The 20069-nt window shown below is 46.6% G+C and overlaps 1 protein-coding gene across 2 annotated transcripts in view; it reads right to left on the reverse strand.

Annotated features, from left to right (window-relative positions):
• LOC133933250 (lysine-specific demethylase 6A-like) overlaps positions 1-20069 on the reverse strand; it is a 24657-nt gene continuing 4588 nt past the window's right edge. Inside the window, exons 3-30 of one of the 2 annotated variants that reach the window (XM_062380211.1) lie at positions 17555-17663; positions 17297-17346; positions 16775-16833; positions 15863-15983; positions 15626-15680; positions 13448-13482; positions 12655-12748; positions 12308-12434; positions 12082-12180; positions 11631-11850; positions 10109-10246; positions 8034-8165; positions 7863-7931; positions 7638-7745; positions 6808-7182; positions 5665-6569; positions 4921-5050; positions 4726-4831; positions 4425-4630; positions 4251-4312; positions 3897-3971; positions 3658-3806; positions 3453-3567; positions 3178-3365; positions 2798-2939; positions 2575-2701; positions 2066-2236; positions 1-1245 (exon numbers count right to left, since the gene is read on the reverse strand). In XM_062380211.1, the coding sequence (XP_062236195.1) occupies positions 1216-1245; positions 2066-2236; positions 2575-2701; positions 2798-2939; positions 3178-3365; positions 3453-3567; positions 3658-3806; positions 3897-3971; positions 4251-4312; positions 4425-4630; positions 4726-4831; positions 4921-5050; positions 5665-6569; positions 6808-7182; positions 7638-7745; positions 7863-7931; positions 8034-8165; positions 10109-10246; positions 11631-11850; positions 12082-12180; positions 12308-12434; positions 12655-12748; positions 13448-13482; positions 15626-15680; positions 15863-15983; positions 16775-16833; positions 17297-17346; positions 17555-17663 (4197 nt within the window). In that variant the 3' untranslated portion in view covers positions 1-1215. The remainder of the gene's footprint in view (positions 1246-2065; positions 2237-2574; positions 2702-2797; positions 2940-3177; positions 3366-3452; positions 3568-3657; positions 3807-3896; positions 3972-4250; positions 4313-4424; positions 4631-4725; positions 4832-4920; positions 5051-5664; positions 6570-6807; positions 7183-7637; positions 7746-7862; positions 7932-8033; positions 8166-10108; positions 10247-11630; positions 11851-12081; positions 12181-12307; positions 12435-12654; positions 12749-13447; positions 13483-15625; positions 15681-15862; positions 15984-16774; positions 16834-17296; positions 17347-17554; positions 17664-20069) is intronic. The other variant, XM_062380212.1, reaches the window with a different exon arrangement.

The raw sequence follows: 20069 nt of genomic DNA on the forward strand, positions 1-20069 counted from the left end.
TAATTTGACAACTTTGTGTTTATTGACTCATCATAAAACATTCTTAAAACAATAAAACAATTTTAAATGTCCGTTTCTGTACAATGCTTGCTAAGCAATTTTATTTATATATAGAAAATGTAAGAGGAGTCGTGTTAAAATGACAAAACTCCTTCAAATTTAATGGCAGGTACTCTGGGAAAAAATAACAGCATTCCATCGACAATTTTTTTTTCCAAGCAATAAATATGTATTTATAAATAGTGTAAATTTACATCAAGATTAGAAACAACAAAACAAAAATCACAAATTAAACTTTATTCCATAAGTCTATGTGCAACCCATTTTCTTTGTGACTTGGCTAGTAAGTTTTTTTTTCTAATTATTTCCTTTTTTTTTACCTAAGAAACAAACAAAACGTAGTCTTGAAAAGAACGAGACAGAGATAAAACATAAAAGCTGTATAAAAAAAAACTTAAAAAAGGAAGAAAGAAAGAAAAGAGAGAAATCACCTAAACTCTTCACATTACACATTTTTTGGGGGAGATTTTGCTGTCCAAAGAGTCTCTGAATTACCATCTATACCATAGAAAAAGACCAGTTCGGCTAGTGCTCCTTAGGAGGGAAGAAACAAAGAGAATTCGGGGGAAATCTATAAATAAAATCCAACATTTCATCCTGTTACCAGAATGGAAAAAGAGAGAAAGAGAAGGAGGGAGAAAGGTTGTCAAGTCAGTAGTCTTTTATGGGTGGTGTTGCCAGTTGTGTCAGTGAACAAGTATCTACAAAATATTTTTATCACGCCTTAAAGAATCCCGACCCCCCCACTGTTCCCAACCGTTTTTGATTAAGTCCTCCAGTAAAACAGGGCAGAACCATTGTCATTAGAGGGGGCAGGCGGGGAGGGGGAGACAAGTCCTGTTTAGCGAGCTCGGCGGCGCCCCCCTCTGGAAGGGCCGGGCCCCAGCACTTCGAAAAACAGGTTGCATAGACAGACACACTCAGCCTCCAGCCGTCGCTATGGAGACCAGCCATATGGGAAGGGCGGTGGAGAGGGCGGGGGGGGCGTGGGGCAGACGGCCTTGGCTTTCCTGAATATCAGAAATGGTCCGTGTATGAAGATGTTTGTTTTGTTCCATTTTTTTGTTTTTTTTATTCGTTTATTTATTGAACACAAGTTCCTGTGCATGGGCGTCGCGGCTCCGCAGCAGAAGAAGAAAGAGGCGTCGCCTAATGTCAAGATGAAGATGAATGAAGAGGAGGGGCCTGGGCGGGAAAATGACACGAGAATTAGTCATTGAATGCATCACAGGCCTCTGGGGTCAACAGGTCAAGTACCACAGACACAAAATAAGACCTATGTCATTTACCATGTTGAAGTTGCACTGCAAATATATTTGGCTTTATATGTATAAAAAACTACTGTCACTGGCTACTTGATAATCAATAAAGCACCTAACACCTTTCTTTAAAGTATTTATTGTACTTAAATTGAATATTAACCACTCAACAAACTTTTTATTATATATAAACATCCCTGACTCTTTGTTTGGGGCGTAAGCTAAAAGCATATATAGGAAACCATGTGCCATTAAATGCCAATAGAGTCCGACCAATATGGATTATGGGAGCGATGAGATATGAGGGAGTAAAAGAAAATTGATTGATGCAGATATTTCAGCCAAAATAAATATATTATAAAAAGTTGGCAATGATTCCTCAGAAGGTTTGATAGTTTCCAGTTTAACCATAAACTTTGTATCAAATAACTACGAGTCAACAGAAAACACAAATGAAACCAAATATATATAGAACCTGGAATAAGAAAATATATTTTTTTCACATAAAATGTAAACATGAATGCACATCAGTGTTCTGTCAAATAGGTGAAAAGCTCATATTCACAGACATATTGGTCGGGCTTCAATTTCCACCTCTAAGATAACATGAATGGGACTGAAATGAAAAGACCACGAGCACTGGTAAAAGTTTGTGCTGTCAAAGTTGGACAAGTTCAGAAAGCTCTGTTCTCCTTCCCGTACTCTGAGAGAAGTCCAGCTCTCCTTCACTCTGCCGAGCGACTTACTAATGTGAACTGGTCGTAGACCTGCATCAGGTCGTCCATCCTGTGCATCTCCAGCACCACAAAGTCGTCCAGTGTCGCGCTGCCCTTCCTGGCGCAGTCCTGGCAGTGGACCACGTGCTGCTTCTTGGAGAGGAGCTCGCGGCGCACAAACAGCAGGTCGAACACCTCCACCTGCAAAGAATGCACACGCTTCATTTAGTGAAACACACACGCTGCATCGTTCCTTTTGCCTGAGAAGTTTGCGTGAGGATGAACAGCAGGCACGGACTGCACAGGATGATGTCATGCACAGACAGATCCTGGAGCTGCTGCACAGACAGTGAGTAATGGAACGATTGCTACGACACAATAACAGCAGATGTTAAACGGAGACGTTTCTGCTCGACAGCTGAGAGCCCTGCACTCAAATCTAAAACCATTAGCAAAATGAAGCCGGCCCTCGGTGCAATGTTACTGAAGCAAGCAAACGGTCATTGTGTTAAAAAAAAAAAAATCCACACTCCACTGACCTCGCAGATGGTGCAGTAGTGAGCCGGTTCGTCCCTGGTCCTCGACTTCAGGACGGTCTCCTTGCCCGTCGTCACCAAGGCTTCCTTCACGCTCTGGCACTGCTTCAGCGTCCGCAGCAAGCAGTACCTGCCGCGAGAACACACAGAGACGCGTGGTTAGAAAAAGACCGTAGAGTTCTAAACTATAGCAAAAGTGCTAAATGTGACGGATCCTGTGACTCACTTGATCATCTCAAACAGCTTGTGGTCGGACACTTTGATGTTGCGAGCCATGTTCCAGGAGAGGTGCACCATGGGAACCATCGACTTGACGCTCTGGAGCTTGTTCCACTCGTATCGCTCCACCGCCAGCTTGTACTGGTGAGCTGAAAACGCAGAGAAAGTTACCACCAGTAGCTGGGACGCACCGATTCATATGGCAACTTTTGAAAAACAGTGGCAAATAATTAGCTAAATACCACAGGGAAGGTCACAACATGAGTGATAACTCCTGGTTGATGCATTACCAGATGTTCCTTCTCTAGTCTTAAAATCCTAAAAGATTGTCTACGTGTGTCCTGTATCTGCAGCATTAACCGATATCCCATGATTCATTGCGCGTACCCGTGAGAGGGCCCACGTTCCACGCGATGTTGTTGCACCAGCCGATGGCCTGAACCCAGTGCACGGTGCCTGTGTTGAGCCACACCAGGTCGCCCGGCCGCTGGATGAACCGGTACACGGGCACGTCGGCCTCGTACAGGTCCTCCAGGTTGGGCCACCACGAGCCCATCAGGAAGTTGATGTTGTTCCTGCAGGTGAGGGGGAGAGAGAGAATTGTGATGGATGCATGAAAGAAAGAGGAGAAAGGAGAAAGAAAGGAGAGAAGATCATCTTACTTTTCACAGAAGTTGCTCATCACTCCCCAGTAAGGCTCGGGCACAGCGAACCACTCACAGTCTCCGGGTCCGATGTTGATGTTGACGGCACAGAAGTTGTTGTGCTCCTGGTGACCTGGAGGGACAAACAGGGAAATCCTCACTGAGTGAACCTGCACATCAAATCTGACTGAAGCAATAACCCTCCGAAGAGATAAGCACTGACCTGCTATCCTGCTCCCGGGGACCTTCATGTAGAGCTGAACCGTGTTCATGCCCAGGATGGTGTGACCCACGTGGCTCAGCAGGTTCCCGGCGGATACCACCCGAGCGAAGGCCGGGAGTTTACTGAGCTCCTGGAGCTGCTGCTTCCACCTGGGAGAGGACGAAGATGAGGAGATTGTGAATTCAGGCTTTTAATCGTAAAATAATCAGTGTGAAGAGCAGGAGGAAATTCACACTCACTTCCTTTCGTCCGACACATCGATGTTGGTTCCGAACTTGATGTGCTTTAAGGGTCCTCTTCTTTTGCGTGCAACACTGTTGATACACAGGAATATAAAATTAGCCACAGTTTAGTCTGGTCAGCCTCAAGAAAAGGGGGACGTAGCAGAAGCTGTTGAGCGAAAAGGTGCCAAACATTATGACATAGCGTCTGAACTGTAATTACTAGGGTGGAGGCTCACATGCTGGATATTGTCTTGCTTTTAAAACCATTCCGCGAGCAATTCAGCCAAACCAAACCAAAGTAAATACTGGCGCAAATAAAACATTTAAAAGTCTGGGGCTTTCGAAAGGAGAAAACAAAACGTGACGTACCTCTCTGCTGATGCTGGCTCCGCGTCCGAGGGCTCTTTCAGTGCCTTCTTCTCATTCTCCTCCTGAAAACAAACAGGAAGAGTTTCATCAGATTTCCGTCGGTCTCTCTGAGCTGACTCTAAATATGTTTCTTTTAAGTGAACTCCAGGGGGCGTAGTTGAAAGCGAAACTCACCCGCAGGGATTCCTGGAAGGAAGCAGCCTGATACTGGGCGTATTTGGCGATAGTGGTGTGGGCGCGGGCGCTTTCGCAGCGCCACATTTTCTTTGTGCCGGCCGGGTCCCAGTTCTCGTCGGCGGGCTGCGAGAGCTGAGTCCAGACCTCCACCAGGTGCTCGGGGTTGGCCTCCACCAGCGTCTTTGTGGAGAACAGCCCCAGGTCTGCAGGGAAATGGCAGAGACGACTTTATTAAGATAATTTAAATCACGAAATATGAAGTTTATTTAGGGCTTCATATTAAAATCAGTGAATTTACCCAGTTTGAGAGCTCCAGCCAGTCCTCTGATGACAGTGACGGGGTTGGAGGGGTTTGTGCAGAACTGGTGCAGAGGGGGGAAGAAAGCATCCCTCTTGTTCTCCAGCTGGTCGGGCAGAAAACAGACAGTTAACATACATACAGCCTACATGCATCTTAAGACCAATTTTGGTCCGTCCCCTGGGTCCTACTCACATAGATGCTGGGTGTGGGGGGGTTGAGCTTGTCTTTGGGCAGGACTGGCGAGGGCGGAGGGGGCAGTCGGGGCGGGGGGCACTTGTCGAGGAGGATGCTGCTGTTGGACAGACCGTTCTTCCCCAGGTTTCTGCACAGAGAGGAGGTTTTCAGACGTGGCAGGAAAACACTAAATCCGTAAAATAATTAGACTCGACTCAACTCATGTATTTAATCCTGCAGAGTGTAAATGTCACGTGAAACTAATCAAATGTTAAACTGCAAACAAACGGAACTGAAACCATTCAAATGTGTTGGGAATAATATCTGCATGGCAACAGGACTGTCCAGTCGCCTTCAGTGTTGTTTACTGTTACATAATATTTTTTCCACCGTTCCTGCAGTTACACCACTAATCCACTGGGAGGAGATCTCTTCAAAAGGAAAAGAGAAGCACATGTCCTCATTTGCACCGACTGTAAATACAAGTCGGTGCCACACTCGACTTCATGTCCAAATCATTTTGGAAAACATGGAAGAAACACATCAAACAAGGCTGCATTCTCTTTTTGCATTTATGGGAACTTTAATTTACTGTCTTCAAATGTTGTGAGGCTTCATGATAATAAGAACGGATCCATGCACCCATTACTAATGATGACGACCAGTATCAAATCAATGTTTTCCTCTGGATTCAACACAACAGCATATTCATGAGAGAGCATCTGCAGGAAGCTAAACAGTAAAGAGGCGGCGCAGTCTCACCTGCAGGCCTTCAGCACGTCTGTGGAGCTGGGGTAGATGGAGACTGAAGACGACGACGACGAGCTGTGTCCATGAGGGGGCGTAGCTTTAAGACCCGTGACGGCAGGCGGCTCGGCCTTCTGCGGGCTCTGGGAGTCCTCGGAGATTCCCCCTTTGCCGTTACCATTCACGGCCGGTGCAGCAGATGTGGTGGTGGTGGTGGTGGTGGCGGTGGTGGCGGTGGCAGGACTGTGGACGCCAGTTTGGGTGTGTTCTGAGGATTTGGGCGAGGGCGTGGCTGTGGACATGGCGGAGATGGGCGAGGAGGCGGCCGAGCTGCCCTGAGCGTGGGGGGTGGAGGGCAGGACAGCCGGGTGGATGTTGTTGACCTTCTTGTGGGGGTCGGGCGTGGCGGATGGGGCGGATACAGTCCCTTCTGACGATCCCTCGCCCCCATCAGGTCCCTTCCCCCCCGCCAGCAGGGCAGAAAGTCTAAGATTGTCTGCGCTAAGGCTCGGCTTCTCGCCACCTTCTGCCCCCTTGCCGCCATCCCCCGAGTGGACATGATTGGCGAGGCCGTCTGCCTGTGCCTTTTTGCCATCAGCCGACGGCAGCGGCGATGGCGTCTTGCCCTCTGCGCCCCCGTTGCCGAGGGACGCGGTTGCGATGGCGAGGGCGGCTGTGGTGTTGCTATCTTTGGTAGCGGACGCACCGGGTGCTGCTCCACCTGAGGTAGAGGAGTGCGGGAGGGAGGGAGGGGATGGGAGGTGGTTGTGAGGCGGGTGCCGTGGCGATGGGGCGTTAGTGGAATGTCCAACCTGATTGTTGGGGTGCACAGGGGCAGTGGAGTTGGGGGTCTGCGAGTGAGAGGGGGCCCCGTCACTGTTGGAGCCCATCGCATGTGGAATAGACCCTCTCTGAAGCCCCTGCAGGAAGAAGACAGCAACTGTTCAGACTAGCAGTAAAACATAGAGCTGGGGCAATGTGTCGTTAATAAAGCTGCAAACATATTGACAATAATTTGGCAGGTTTACACCTACTGACTATTATAACCAGGAGCATAACGTACGAGTTGTGGACTCCACCCTTTGCTCCGTTTCTAATTTTAAATCTGTTACGGGCATAGTCTGCGTCAGAGATTGAGGATGTGGAGGCGTGTCTCACCTGAGAGGTGTTTAGGTGCAGGGCCTGGTGTGGCGCGGCGTCCTGTGTTTGCGTGCTTGTGCAGGTGTGAGGTAGCAGTGTTGGGTCGCCGCTGCCGGCAGGTTGCAGGTAAGGCACGTCTCCGTTGGGCCCCGTGTCCATCGGCCCTGGCTGATTATTACTACTACTCTTTCTGTTGTCGCCCACGGCGAGGGAGTCCAACGGTCCTTGCGTCCCGGGGCCCATGGGTCCGTTGGCCAGCAGCTGCGGCGGGCACAGGGGCCGGTTGGGTCCCAGGTGGGGCCGGAGGCTGGGGTTGGGGGAGGGGAGGGAGTTGGAGGTGGGGCCGTTGGGGAGAGAGGGACGCACCGGACCTCCTGAGGCGTTCTGTCTCATCTGCAAAAGAGAACACAGCTTTACTTATTATGTTTGAGTAAAACTGTCTGATGAACCTGAAGGGAGAGCTCGGATCAGACGAACACACCTTTAATTGAGTCACAGATCATCGTCTGAACTTTTTTATTTACACATTACGTGCCCACACATGACTGACTCACATCCTAAAAGGATTGTCAGTGTTTATATTCCTCAGAATTAGTGACTGTAATTATTCTAACAATCCAGTGAGTCTTTAGCTCTTTTGGAAATCATGATATGTGTGCCAGGGCATTACGATTTCCCTATTATAGGCATTTGACCTTTATGCCTACTTGTTCTTTACTCGAAATCTACAGTTTTTACGTAGTAAACAGATACATTTGTGAGTGTCTTCTACGAACATGGCAAAAAATTAAGTTTGTATGGGTTATTTGGTTTATGACTCAAGTCTGACGTGTGTGTCGGTTGTTTACCTGGTGCTGGTGCTGCTGCATCATGGAGAGCTGAGCCTCCAGCTGCTCCAACATTTGAAGCTGCGGCGGCTTCAAGCTGGCGCTGTTACTCCGCAACTGTTCCAGCACCTGAAGGACAGACGGGGACAAACCCCCTCACATTAGCTCATGAGAGAGTGGAAAATGGATGCGGCCTCGGCTAAGACGACTTTAAATACAATAATAGAAAAACACTAAGTTGCAAACCTGTAATTTCTGTGGGGAGAGGTACCAGTTGGGAACTGGCTGTGCTGGATTACTGGCCCATAATTCACCCTGGAGATGGAAAAGATAGTTTAGGTCGAATCGAGGACACAGGCTTTCAAATGCATGGGTGTAACTTTGCTTATTATGAGAGTTAAAGATGCCAAGATTTACCTTCGAAGGGCTGGAGGCCCTCCTCCTCTTGGCTGGGCAGGACTGGTCCTCCACTTGGCCCAGCGTGCCCAGGTGAGGGGGCAGAGACTGACCCGAGCCCCCTCCCTCTGCACTGTGATTGGGCTTACAAGCCTGGAGGGAAAGGGGTGGTGGAGGCGCAGGCAAAATGGGAAACAAAAGGAGGATATAAAGGCCACAGAAACCAGGAGGATGGATGGATTAGAGATAAAAGGAAATTAGGTGTGGAATTAATGAAAAAATAAGATGCAGGGAGGATGGGGGAGGAGGGGGGGAAGCAATATTGCATTGTTTTTTAGCAAGGAGTAAAGCGGCAAAAGGGGGTAGGAGGTGCAAAAAAAAGCAGGGGATGGAGAAAGAGGAAGAGAGAAAAAGAGGAGAGAGCGATATTGTCATTGTGTGCTGGCGCATAAACAAACAAGCAGGACATGTGGAGCAAAACATTCCTGCGTATCTGAAGGTGTTGCCTCATAGGGCAGGGACAGCCCCGGGGGATTGGTCCTGTTAAAGAGGAATGCTGGTGGAAATTTACCACGAGCGCTTCTCATCAACACCCGCAGCGCTCGCAGCCGTCACAGCGACTCTTCACAGGTGCTTTTCATTTTCAGAGAGCGTGAAGGAGAGTTGCAGCAGTTTGAGCAAAACTCCCACTTTTGTTTTTTTTAAACCAAAGGATTTACAACGCGCTCCACACACTGCAGAGCCTTACCGTGACCTCGGAGGGAGTCCATGAGCCAGATGTGACTGAAATTTAGTTGCACAAAAAGTTTCGGATTTTCACTATTTGGGAACAAGAATGTCGGAAAATATGTCTGCATTTGAAAAACAAAAAAATTCAATAATCGGCAGGTGCTTTCTTAAACATTAAGTCAAATTTTCACATCTGTCACATCTGACCCATTGAAAATCCATCCATCTGTTAACTTCCCAACTCCATTCACACTGGAATAGGTCTCACAGTGAATTGACTCTCACCAAGTCAAAGCTGCTACAAGTCCACATATTCCAATGCCCACGGGTCAATAGCACAACAATGATCACGCACACACACATTGGACACAACAGAACCACTCGCATCTACTGTATGATGAGCGTGGATGAATGAAGTGGTGATGGGGGGACACTAGGGGGCGTTGCTGAGGGGCGTTGTGAGCAGCTGCGGGACATCTAAGGTCAACTACTGAAGAGGAAGGGGGGAGGGGAGGGGGGGAAGATGGGACAGAGCCAGTGGGAAGCCTGGGCGAACGCTATGCCAGCACGACCTCACCAATCACACCGGGGCACGGGTCAAAAGCCACGAGAGAAAAAAACAAGAAAACGGGCCCAAAACGTTGCTGAGAAATAGAAAAACGGCCACTTGACTTTGAATTAACGCATTTTAATCTCGTCACAAAGGCAATTTCTCCCAAAGCCGATTAAGAGCAAAACAGTGTGGCCCAGGTTCAACAAGTCCGCTTCCAAAAAGTGGGATTTGTCCGTGAACTGCAGGGGGTGTAATCCCGAATACCACACTGGATTAAAAGCAGGATTGATTGAAGGAGAAATTGAATGTGGGGGTGGGAGGGAAACCAGCAGAGTTTATTCAAATCTTGTTTTTATTTGAGCGTGATGGGTGAAGCCGAGTGACTGGTGCGCTGAGGAGAAGAGAGGGGAGGGGGGAGGGGGCTGCAGGGGTGGATAACACTTGGCCGGACACGCCTCCGGGTTTCAAAAACGGACGCCTTAAAGCTGCCACGGACGAATTGCGGTCGCCAATTGAAACAGAAACTGAGCGGTGACGTTGACGTCAGCGTTCATAATGCGGTTGTGAGTCGTTTTTCTCTGTGCACGTTCTTAAGACATGTGTGGGAGGTGGCGTGGCGCTCAAGTGTTACCCGTGCGTATGTGCAACAGTGCATGCTCTCGTGTTTGACCTGCAGGTATGTCTGTGTGTACATTACGATTATGTGTCTCGAGTGTGCACTCGGTCAAAGGGAGGGAGGGAGGGAGGGATGGGAGAGGAAAGGGTTGGGTGAGGGAGGGGGGGAGGAGTAGGTTTGCTCTATCTGGTCTCTCACCTGCTGTGGTACACTGCTCAGGCCTCCCTGCCTGGAGGTTAGCTCGGCTGGGATTGGCAGACTCCATGCCTCCTCAATAAGAGGGAGCATTTTACTTTTACCCTGTAGGCTACTGAGCTGGGGGTTACTCAACTGAGCCTAGGGGAATGGAGAACGACGTGAAAAAACAAAAAAAATAATAAAACACAAGGCTTTTCTTTAAAAAAAAATAAAGGAAAAAGGAAACGATGACCTCAAAACAAGGAAATGATCAGCAATGGTAAAAAGGTAGAGGTTACAACACAAGTGAGGCTGCGATGTGTTAACTTGTGCCCTGGCATGGCTGCGTCATGTACAGCATCCACCACACAAGGTGGTATTGCTAACCTGGATGACATTCAGCAACAGGTAAGATACCAAACACAGTAAGAGGTCCATTAAAACAAGCAGGTGAGCTTGTCTTAATGCCACCAGCTTGTTTAAACCTAATAACTGGTGGAGATGCAACATTCCTTCATGCATATGTAAAGGAAAAATGACATAGTTTTGACAAAAATAGAGATGAATAAATTAACACATGAGGTATGGGGATTATTTGAACCCCGGGTGGTTAATCGGATAAATAAATTACCACTATTATTCCCCAAGAGGGCAACACAAGACTTGACAGTTAAGGATGTGAGATAATAAAGCCCAGGGGGAAAAAATATAGAAATGCCACCAGACACCTCCTGGATTTTGAGCCATGAAATCAATTTGATTTCAGCTCCCTGGATGATTCAATAAGATGTGGACTCACTCAGCCCAGTTGTGGCCTGACGGGGGATGTTAACAAAGAACAGGAGAAGGAGGGTGCGATGGTGGAAATGACATTCTTTCCTTCCCTACGCCGGTGGAAGTGGAGATTTCGGGGTTTAGGAAGGTTCAGGAAAGGAAGCGGAGGAAGCCAGCGCCTGCTTTAGGTGACGTTTTACGACAGTTGTGTTATTAAGTCAGTGGTCAGTTGTCGTTTCTATCTGCATTTTATGGCAATCGCTGCTTATCATCCACACAAACTACATAAGAAATCGCGAGGGGATTTAGGGGGAGAAGAATAATGGATGTCCCGAAGTGATCAAGGTTGTTTTTTTTCACTTTCAGCCAGCAGCAGTTAAAATGAATGATACGACAGAGTGCTTCAGTTAGCGCGGAGCGGCGTTACAAACCACTGATGCTCATCTCTCGACACTTTCACATAAAATAAGTGACTATAAAAAAAATAGTATAAGAAACCTGTTTTGGCTGTTTTACTGCCTCAGGCCATATTACAACGTCGCTACTTTCAATTAACGATATCTACGCTCCCGGTTTGTGTACAGAGCAAAGTGACGACAGCCATTTTGGTTAAAAACAAAGTCACTTTGCATCTATTTCAGCCAACTTTTGCCATCTGTACAATTCTGTTATTGGTAGACAAGTGCATCTCAGCTTCATCCATGGGATTATCAGACTGCAGCTGCATCCAAACAGCCGCCTCCTGGTCTAAATCCCTCTCTCCACCCACCTGCAGGCATTTGATGCGTTGGGTTAGCGCGGTGGTGTTGGTGCAGCCCTTGCTGCGTGTGGCGTTGATGTAGCACTTGATGGCGTCGTGCGGCTGGTTGCAGGACTCGTACAGAGTGCCCAGGTCCATCCAGGCGGCGGCGTGGCTGTGGTCCAGCTGCACGGCGCAGATGTAGGCCTGGAGGGCGTCCATGGGCTGGTTCTGCTGCTGGTACAACACCCTAAGGAGTGGGGGGGAGGGTGTGGAAGGGAAATGTAAGAGAAGGGTGAGGGTGGGGGTGGGGGGGCAATCAGGACGAGGAGCAATGGGAAAAAGATTGAAACAGGAGAAATTGGGAGATTGGAGGTAGGTTGAATGGACAGATTGAAAAGAAAAATGTGAGGATTTAGGGCATTTCAAAATATCCATTGAGTTGACGACAGGGCCCGAGTCCAGCCTAAATGATGCTTACCCTATAGAGCACCAGGTGTCGGCACTGGCCTCGGTTTTGTCTATGGATTGCCTATAGGAGATGAAGGCGTCCTGGACCTTCCCAATACTAGAGTAGCACCTGCAGGAGACACGGGCGGTGAGGGTGGTGTCTATAATATACTAAAGAAAGCTCTTTCTTTTTCTATTGCTGTCAGATAAATGACGAAGAAGTTTGAATATTAACGCGCATGTTTTTCGCGACGTACCTGCCAAGGAAGTACCAGGACTGTCCAGAGTTGGGGTCGGCCTCCAGAGATTTCTGCAGACACTGGATGGCATAGCTGTCCCTGGTGGACCTTTCCCCGAGCTGCTCCACCGTGTGATGCATCCAGCCTAGGAAATGTCAAATGAAGCAGTCGCTTTAAGACAAAGGGGAGTTTTCAAGACTTAAATCCAAAATGTGTAATCGGCAATAAGAACCTACAAATTAAAATAACACAATGCACCAACAAACTTGACAGGAAAGAAGAAAGTTTCCCAAGAGGATCTGCATAAAGGCTGTTTTTCAAATGAACACCGAGCAATTGTGTTTGCCGAGCTACCGCAAACTTACCAAGCTGCTGCAGGGTAGTGGCCTTCACCTGTGCAGGAAGATCCTCCGTTTGCAGGAGGCTCTCGTAGGCCTCCTTTGCGGGCCGGTATCTCTTCTGGACGTGGGAGAATAGAGATGGATGGAAGAGGGGATGTTAAAAGGAAAAGGAGTAGGTTTAGCAGAAAGGGGGGGACAGAGGGGAGAAAACACAAATTAGAAAAGGGTTAAAGTTGTTTATACCATCAACAATTCATATTCAGGCCATCCCAACGATGTAGTTTAGCGTTTAAATATCTGCTGCTCGGTAGCTCTGTAAGCCTGAGACTTCCAGTGCAGTGTTTTGATTTTTTTTCTTGAAAACAACAAGCGCGAGTCGTGAAGCGCCGCTACTCCCAAGGCTGCTGAGCGCTACTGTACCTCTCCACTGAAACCGAAATAAAGCGAGAGCGACCACCAGCATACAAAAGAGTGGGGGGGAGACAGACTTTCTTGTTTCCGTGGCAACCCCGTGGATCGGCTGAGAGTAATCTCCTATCCCCCCCCCCCGCACACCACCCACTCATGCAAGCACCCCGCTCCCTCCTCAGTTTGTCCCCACCAGGTTCGAGACACATATAAAAACAAGGCTATCCCCAGAATCCGGGGACCCTGTGATTTAAGAGTGCTGGTTGGGTTACGAGGCACAAGCTCGGCACTGGACAATAAATCAGCAGGCAGCACTTCACACTCACAAGTGACAGAAATAAAACCATTGACTTGTGTCCTTGGAGCAAATGCAACTGAGGGAAGGTTAAAGAAACAAGCAAGAACTTACCTGAATCTCATACAAATGAGCAATGTGGAACTGGACTGTGAAAGACAAGAAGTGGAAACATGTTAGTTAAGGTATTTCAGCTTTCACGAATAAAGGTTTCCCCCATCCCAAGTCTTTGTAAAGTAATGCTGCCTCTTTAGTAAATAGGCGTCGGAAATCTGAGGTCTCCCTGTCCACGTTAAGTGTAACAGACCAGATAGAGGTAGCTGTGCTCCTGGCAGCACCTTCCTTTGTCTGGTGCGCTGCAGTGTCTGATCTAAGCTGCTTGAGTGACTCTCAGCAGATGGAGAGAGAGTGAGAGAGAGAGAGAGAGAGAGAGAGAGAGAGAGAGAGAGAGAGAGAGAGAGAGAGAGAGAGAGAGAGAGAGAGAGAGAGAGAGAGAGAGAGAGAGAGAGAGAGAGAGAGAGAGAGAGAGAGAGAGAGAGAGAGAGAGAGAGAGAAAAAGGGTGAGGAGGGAGAGAGAGGGGGAGAAGAAAGACAGGGGCTGCCCTTCCTAAGTGTGTGTGCGTGTGTGCGTGTGTGTGTGTATGTGTTAGAGAGAACAGGAATGAGGAGGGGGGGGGGCCAGTGAGGCAAAGGCAAACAGCAAGAGGCTGGGCAAAAAAAAAAAAAAGGATATTGCTGTCGCCAAGGTAACAGGTACCGTGGCGGGAGAGATGAGAAGGCGGCGGCAGATCAAATGATACCAGACTGAACCGCGGCAGCTGGACATAATCTCAGGCAACATTATTTTATTATGTTTTTTTTTTCCGGCATACAGTTCCAAGATTAAAGACATGATTAAAATAGATAAACACAGAAGTCAAAATAATACAAACAGCGCAAGATCCATATCTCCGACACTGTCGCCATGAATCATCAGCGAATTAAAGATTGTCTCAGAAACCGTTAGCGTTGACAATCTGTATATATATCTACCTGTGTGGAGACTCAACCTCCAACCTGATGCAACTACACATGTAAACAATGCTTTATAACGGTCCTTTGAAGGTCACTCAGGACAACAGCAGTTATCTTACAACATGACTTTGCCCAAACTTGTTCCCTCTTATAAGAAGGAAACGTTCAAACCCACAAATCATAGAAAAAGACCGTAAACACTCAATAAAACATTAAAAATAGCAGCCGCCTTTGTTTCCGCATTAAATTACACCCTTCCCGTCAATGACAACTACTTCAATGAACATTTCTTTCAACTTCGGCCACATTTATTTAAAAGGAAAGTCTGGTGCCACCGGTTTACAAATTCATCAAGGACTGGACCACGATCTTTCTTCACAACTTGTAGAAGACTCACGATCGCACAGTCATTTGGATAAATGATTAATCTGCTGCTCATTTGTGTACAACACCAATAAATGTGGTGAGAGCACACAGCCCCGATGGGATCCACCAGGTCAATATTAAATTTGTGCAAGAATGTGGTTGAATTCAATTAAAAGCAGAAGAAAAGTAAAAAAAAAGCAAATGCCCAACGTTCTCCATTCCCATCCTTTCCCTGTAGGCAAAGGGATCTACCATGTCATCAGTGTTTTCTATTAATTACTCAGACTGTAGCCGCCCGACATAGTATAATTAGTTCTGCCACGGTTTAAAAATGAACTAAAAAGGTTCTTTTACACACTCATAATAAAATAAGGTCGGTAGCTTTGGCTTTTTCCGAGGTTGAGTCATTGTTGAGCCGTGCAGCGCTTGTTGCCTTGTGTCTCCATCAAACAGTCCTGCTCCTAGCAGAGCCATATTTCTCCCCAAAATCTTTCCAGTGGAATTAAAATTCCAGGCTCCGGTGTGCGAACGCCACTGTTGCGGCATCGACGTTGAATATCGCAGCTGCACTTAAGTACAATGGTGTTGAGCTTGCGGAGGGGAAAAGCAGAAAAACTGGAAACAACGCGCCACATCTACGATAGTGATAACAAACAGATCACCTCTGACCACTAGCTCACTCACATCCAGCAGTGTGTCAGTGGCAGAAGGCCAATAGTCACAATGATCATCATCAGATTCGTAGCTTGATATAAAACTGACATCTTTCGTACGTACCATCAAAGAAATATCACAATAAATAAGGTAATGTATATGTATTGCAAAAAAAACATACTAATCATATTTTTCTACATATTTTATTAAAAGTCTAAGTCATAAATATACACATACAAAACAAAGGTAGGTTCTTACTTTCAGCTTTGGACAAAGTGCAGGGGTTGGAGTCAATCAAAGCCAGCTGAAAATGCTGCCAGAGAAAATGGGTAGAAATCAGTAATAAGCTTAATTCTGGGTCATCATCACAATGGGAGTACATTCCTTCTCTGCTCAGCTCCACTCGCTGCCACACAGGAAGGCAGAGCTTTTATTCTGAAGCCCCCTTGGGATACCGCAACATTTAGACAATGAATGTTCAAGATTTTAACCAACCTTTAGACTTGACTCGTAGTCTGTGTTGACTTTGAACATGAGACCCAGCCGAAGGTGGATCTCCTTGGCCCGGGAAAACCCTGGGTCTATGTACAGCACCTCCTGGAATGCTTTGATCGCCCTGCAGGAGGCATGAAGAAGGGATGAAGAGGAGGAGGAAGGAGGGAATTTAAAAAGGAAATCATAGGACAAGAAGACAAACAGTAGGACTTGGTTGCTCCAGTGGAATTTGTTCCCTTGTTTGTGGTGGTGGAGGAACCAAACAATAGGTGTGCACACAACCAGGGCTGCAGCCCATTCTGCTGGTCAGACGGTCGGCGCTCATTCAAGTCACGCTGCGTGTGCGCCATCTTGAACTGAATACTAAAGATGTTCAGTGACAGAGAGAAGCCCATTTCTTATAAGCTTCTCTCAGTCGTCGAAATCAACTAAATCTTTATTTTCTAAATGCTACAAGAACTATTTTTTTTATATGTATGGATGAAAATGTTCCTCCTTACGCTGTTCATGTGTCCAGAGGCTCACACTGACTGATGGTAAGTCATACAGATTATTGTTATTTCAGCCGGAGTGCAGTCCTCCTCGCTGGTCGTGGGGTTACCATGGAAACTACTTATGTAGGACAGCTTCACTCAATGGCAGTTTGTTTTTTTTCAGCTCATGGCAACACATGCATTTACACACAATGTACATCTGGACAAGACATCGCTCTTAAACGGACTCGAGTTGCCACTATATGCCATTTGCCTTCTGCAAGGTTTAATTATGTATTTAGTAACAGGTTCATCTTTACAATTTGCATAAAAAAGGCCGTTGACATCAATGTATGCTCCACCCTAAATCACCTACGACTCCTCTGGGCGAGAACGGTTTTTATTCAAATGAAATTAAAAAAGGGAAGTTGGTACTCACCACTGAAAGGCATTATAGTGGAAGTAGACCATTCCCAGGCCATACAGAAAGGCAGCATTCTGGGTGAGGCGGGATAAAGGTGCAAGGTTATCAATACATGACATAAAAACAGATTCGATCCACAATACTCAAGAAATATAACTAAACTGAACCTAAAAATGGTAAACGTATAAATTATATATATTTTATTGTTCAATAAAATTTCTTGAAAACGGTGCCAATGATTCCCAGTGGGAAAAAGTACATTTCCAGCCCCTCTGTCTACCCAAAACTGCTGATTCAACCTTCATCCCATCTTCTTGGGTTTCATACTGTATTTGTCCCTGTAAACATGATACATACATATTTATTTACTTATACCAATAATGAGAAATCAATCTCACTGCAAAGTGTCACGTTACTGGGAAAAAGTTCAAAATGACTCGGACATGAAACCCAAAACCGAATGACAAGTGGGAGAGAGAGCAAAACTGTTTGTATGTGTGTGTGTAAATGAGAGGGTGAGAGATGTGTGCATCTTACCTTCCAGTAGTCTGACTGTAAACTGTAGTACCTCTGGTATGCCGATAATGCTGCAATTAAAGAGGAGAGGGGGAGGCTGAGAATTAAGGCAAACTGGGAAACGATTGTGAGCAGTCAGCGTTTAGGTCGAGCTGTAACGGAGCCATTAAATAATTAGCTATAAGATACACGTCAGATTAGATGCTCAGAAATCTGTTCAAACCAGCAACACGCGAGGACCGGAGGATTAAACAAACCACTGAAGAGGAAATCACTCACCTTTCGGATAATCCTCCAAGAGGAGGTTGAAGTGGCCGAGCTGGCAGAACACCTCCGGCTCCACTTTCCCCTCGGCCTTGAGGATGAGCGAATCGTAGCAGCGGACAGCCTGAAACGGACAGAACGGGTCAGACGTGCATGGCGCTCGAGAGGAAAAGCATGTCAACATCCACGCCTCTGTTATGCAAAGACAAGGAGCACGTGGTGGAGAAAGCGAGGGAGGACAATGACAGAGGGGAATGTCGCACAGAAACTTTACAAAGTCACAGCACGGCTGACGTCAGCTTCCTAACTCTGGGCCAAGTGGACTCAGATTCTGTTCAGCAGATAAATATCAGCCCCCAACTTACTGGAATGAAGTCTGTTGCAGATAAGGCTGCTTGAGGCCTTTTTATTTTTAAACTTCTTATATTACAGATTTTCCTGTGCTGATAAAAAGAATTACAACAGCAGCTGGAGACTTTGGACGCTATACAGTAAAGCAGTGTTTTACAAATTAACTTAGAGCAGAACTGCTGTACGTGGCGCACACACATTGCCGTTTTTCTCCACACATTTAACCACCAACTAATCCAAGTGCATTCTCCAAGCCTCCACGGAGATACTTGCATCATCATTTATCACCACTGACACGGCAGAGAAGTTATTGCAATGTCATTAAGCCTGAGGGGAAATTTGTTCTGTACATTTTGATCACTGCATTGGAACAGTAACAGCTACAGTGCAGCGCCTGGGGAACATTCCCCCATTTCATGTCCGTAAAACATAAAATTCAAACGCAGAGATCTCAAGTCTCAAACACGATATTCTTACTTTGGGAATTCACTTTGAGTTAAAGCAGGTAATCAGCAGAGACATCACTGGTGTAAGAGCACACACATGTTGAGTTCCGATCATGATGTTTAAGCTGGTTTTATGGCATCAAATTACTACATCTCCATCCAAGCAGGATTGACCCTGTGCACTCTATTTCCTATTAAACCATCAACCAAGAACATTGATTTACAGAAAGTGCACTAAACCAGCTCAATTTCGTGTTGGTGCCAGGGACCTTGCCAGTTAACGTGGTACCATTATATCTTTTTTGTTAAAATGCCTGAGTGCCATAAGGTAATGGCAGGATGAGTAGATGGCTACGTGCTGTTTTCTAGTAAAGCGGTGAAAAGGAGATGGCGTCGACAGCCCGAGTCCGCAGTAGCAGACCCGAGCTGTGAAATGAACCCAACCATATTGTCCACATCCTTTCCCCTCCCAAGGCAAACCCACACAAGAGTGACCTCCCTGGCACACGATGAGTATCTGGTGCCACGCTGAGATCGCATCAAAGATAACTCAGCTGGTCTCCCAGTGCTGGGCGCCATTCAAAGCCAAAGAGAAGTGTAAAAAAAAGTTATTCTCATGGTAGACGGACGCACAAAAAGGCTGACTGTTGTCCTTGGTGGCTGGTGCCTTCTCATCATCTATGATAGAGACGAGTTGTTCCTCTTCAGACATGAGGATGTAGAATCTGCACTCGGACACAGATGTTCACTCAGCCCCATAAGCAGGCGGCCGACAGCCGTCCTCATTCATAAGCACAGAACCGCTTCACTCAGTGGCAGCAGTTTATATATTAAGAAATGGGTAAAAGAAGTCCTTCAGTAACAACAGTGTTGGCTTTTGATTAACAGCTTCAGAGTTTTTACTGTTGTTTTCCCTCTTCCCCATAAAGATGTGTCCTACGTGATTAGTTCCTATCGTGCCTTTATCACGTTCATTCCATTCCTCTGGAAGGCGCACCATCTCATTACTGATTAAGAGACCACATTAGATACGGCTGCATGAAATCACTGTTTACTTTCTGTATTTCGCTGCTGTGCCAAAGAGCAGTGATCGCGCTGAGCAAAGGGTTTTCAACGGAGGGCCAATCGGCTAAAGGCGTTTTATTCTCAGAGTAAAACCTGCAACGTGTGGATGAAGTATTCTTCTGCCCGTGGACACAAATGTGTGTGGAGACAGTTCAAGGGCCAATCTCAAGGGAAAGCACTGAGATCACCGATACAAGTCACCACATACCGGTCAATCAGGGTAAAATAAGATCACATCAAAGTTATTTTGGAATGATTATCTGACGAGGTGAGGAAAACTCCAGTAAGTCATGATTCTCAATGGTGTGTTTCCAGTCTAATGATTGTCTGTAATGAAGACTAAACTTAAATTGGGAATAATATCACTCCGAACTCATGGACAGACCAACAACATGAGGCTGCCAAACTGACGGGTGATAATATGCCCTTAACTTTGAAAATGCATTGTCTTATTGACTATTCATTCACACATACCATGATGCAGCTGTCTCTTCAACTTGACTGGGCTAACACTTCATACCATTTCTACACTACCTTGAAAGAGGATGTCTACTAAACATCGTGTCACAAGCGTCTTCTGTGTGAAAACCAGCACGCCCTTTCAGACACAGACTAAAACAAACAATGTTAACACTGTTGTTATCAGCAATTACACCACAACTAATACG

The sequence above is a fragment of the Platichthys flesus genome, chromosome 22 (assembly GCF_949316205.1).
Source record: "Platichthys flesus chromosome 22, fPlaFle2.1, whole genome shotgun sequence".
Lineage (NCBI taxonomy): Eukaryota > Metazoa > Chordata > Actinopteri > Pleuronectiformes > Pleuronectidae > Platichthys > Platichthys flesus.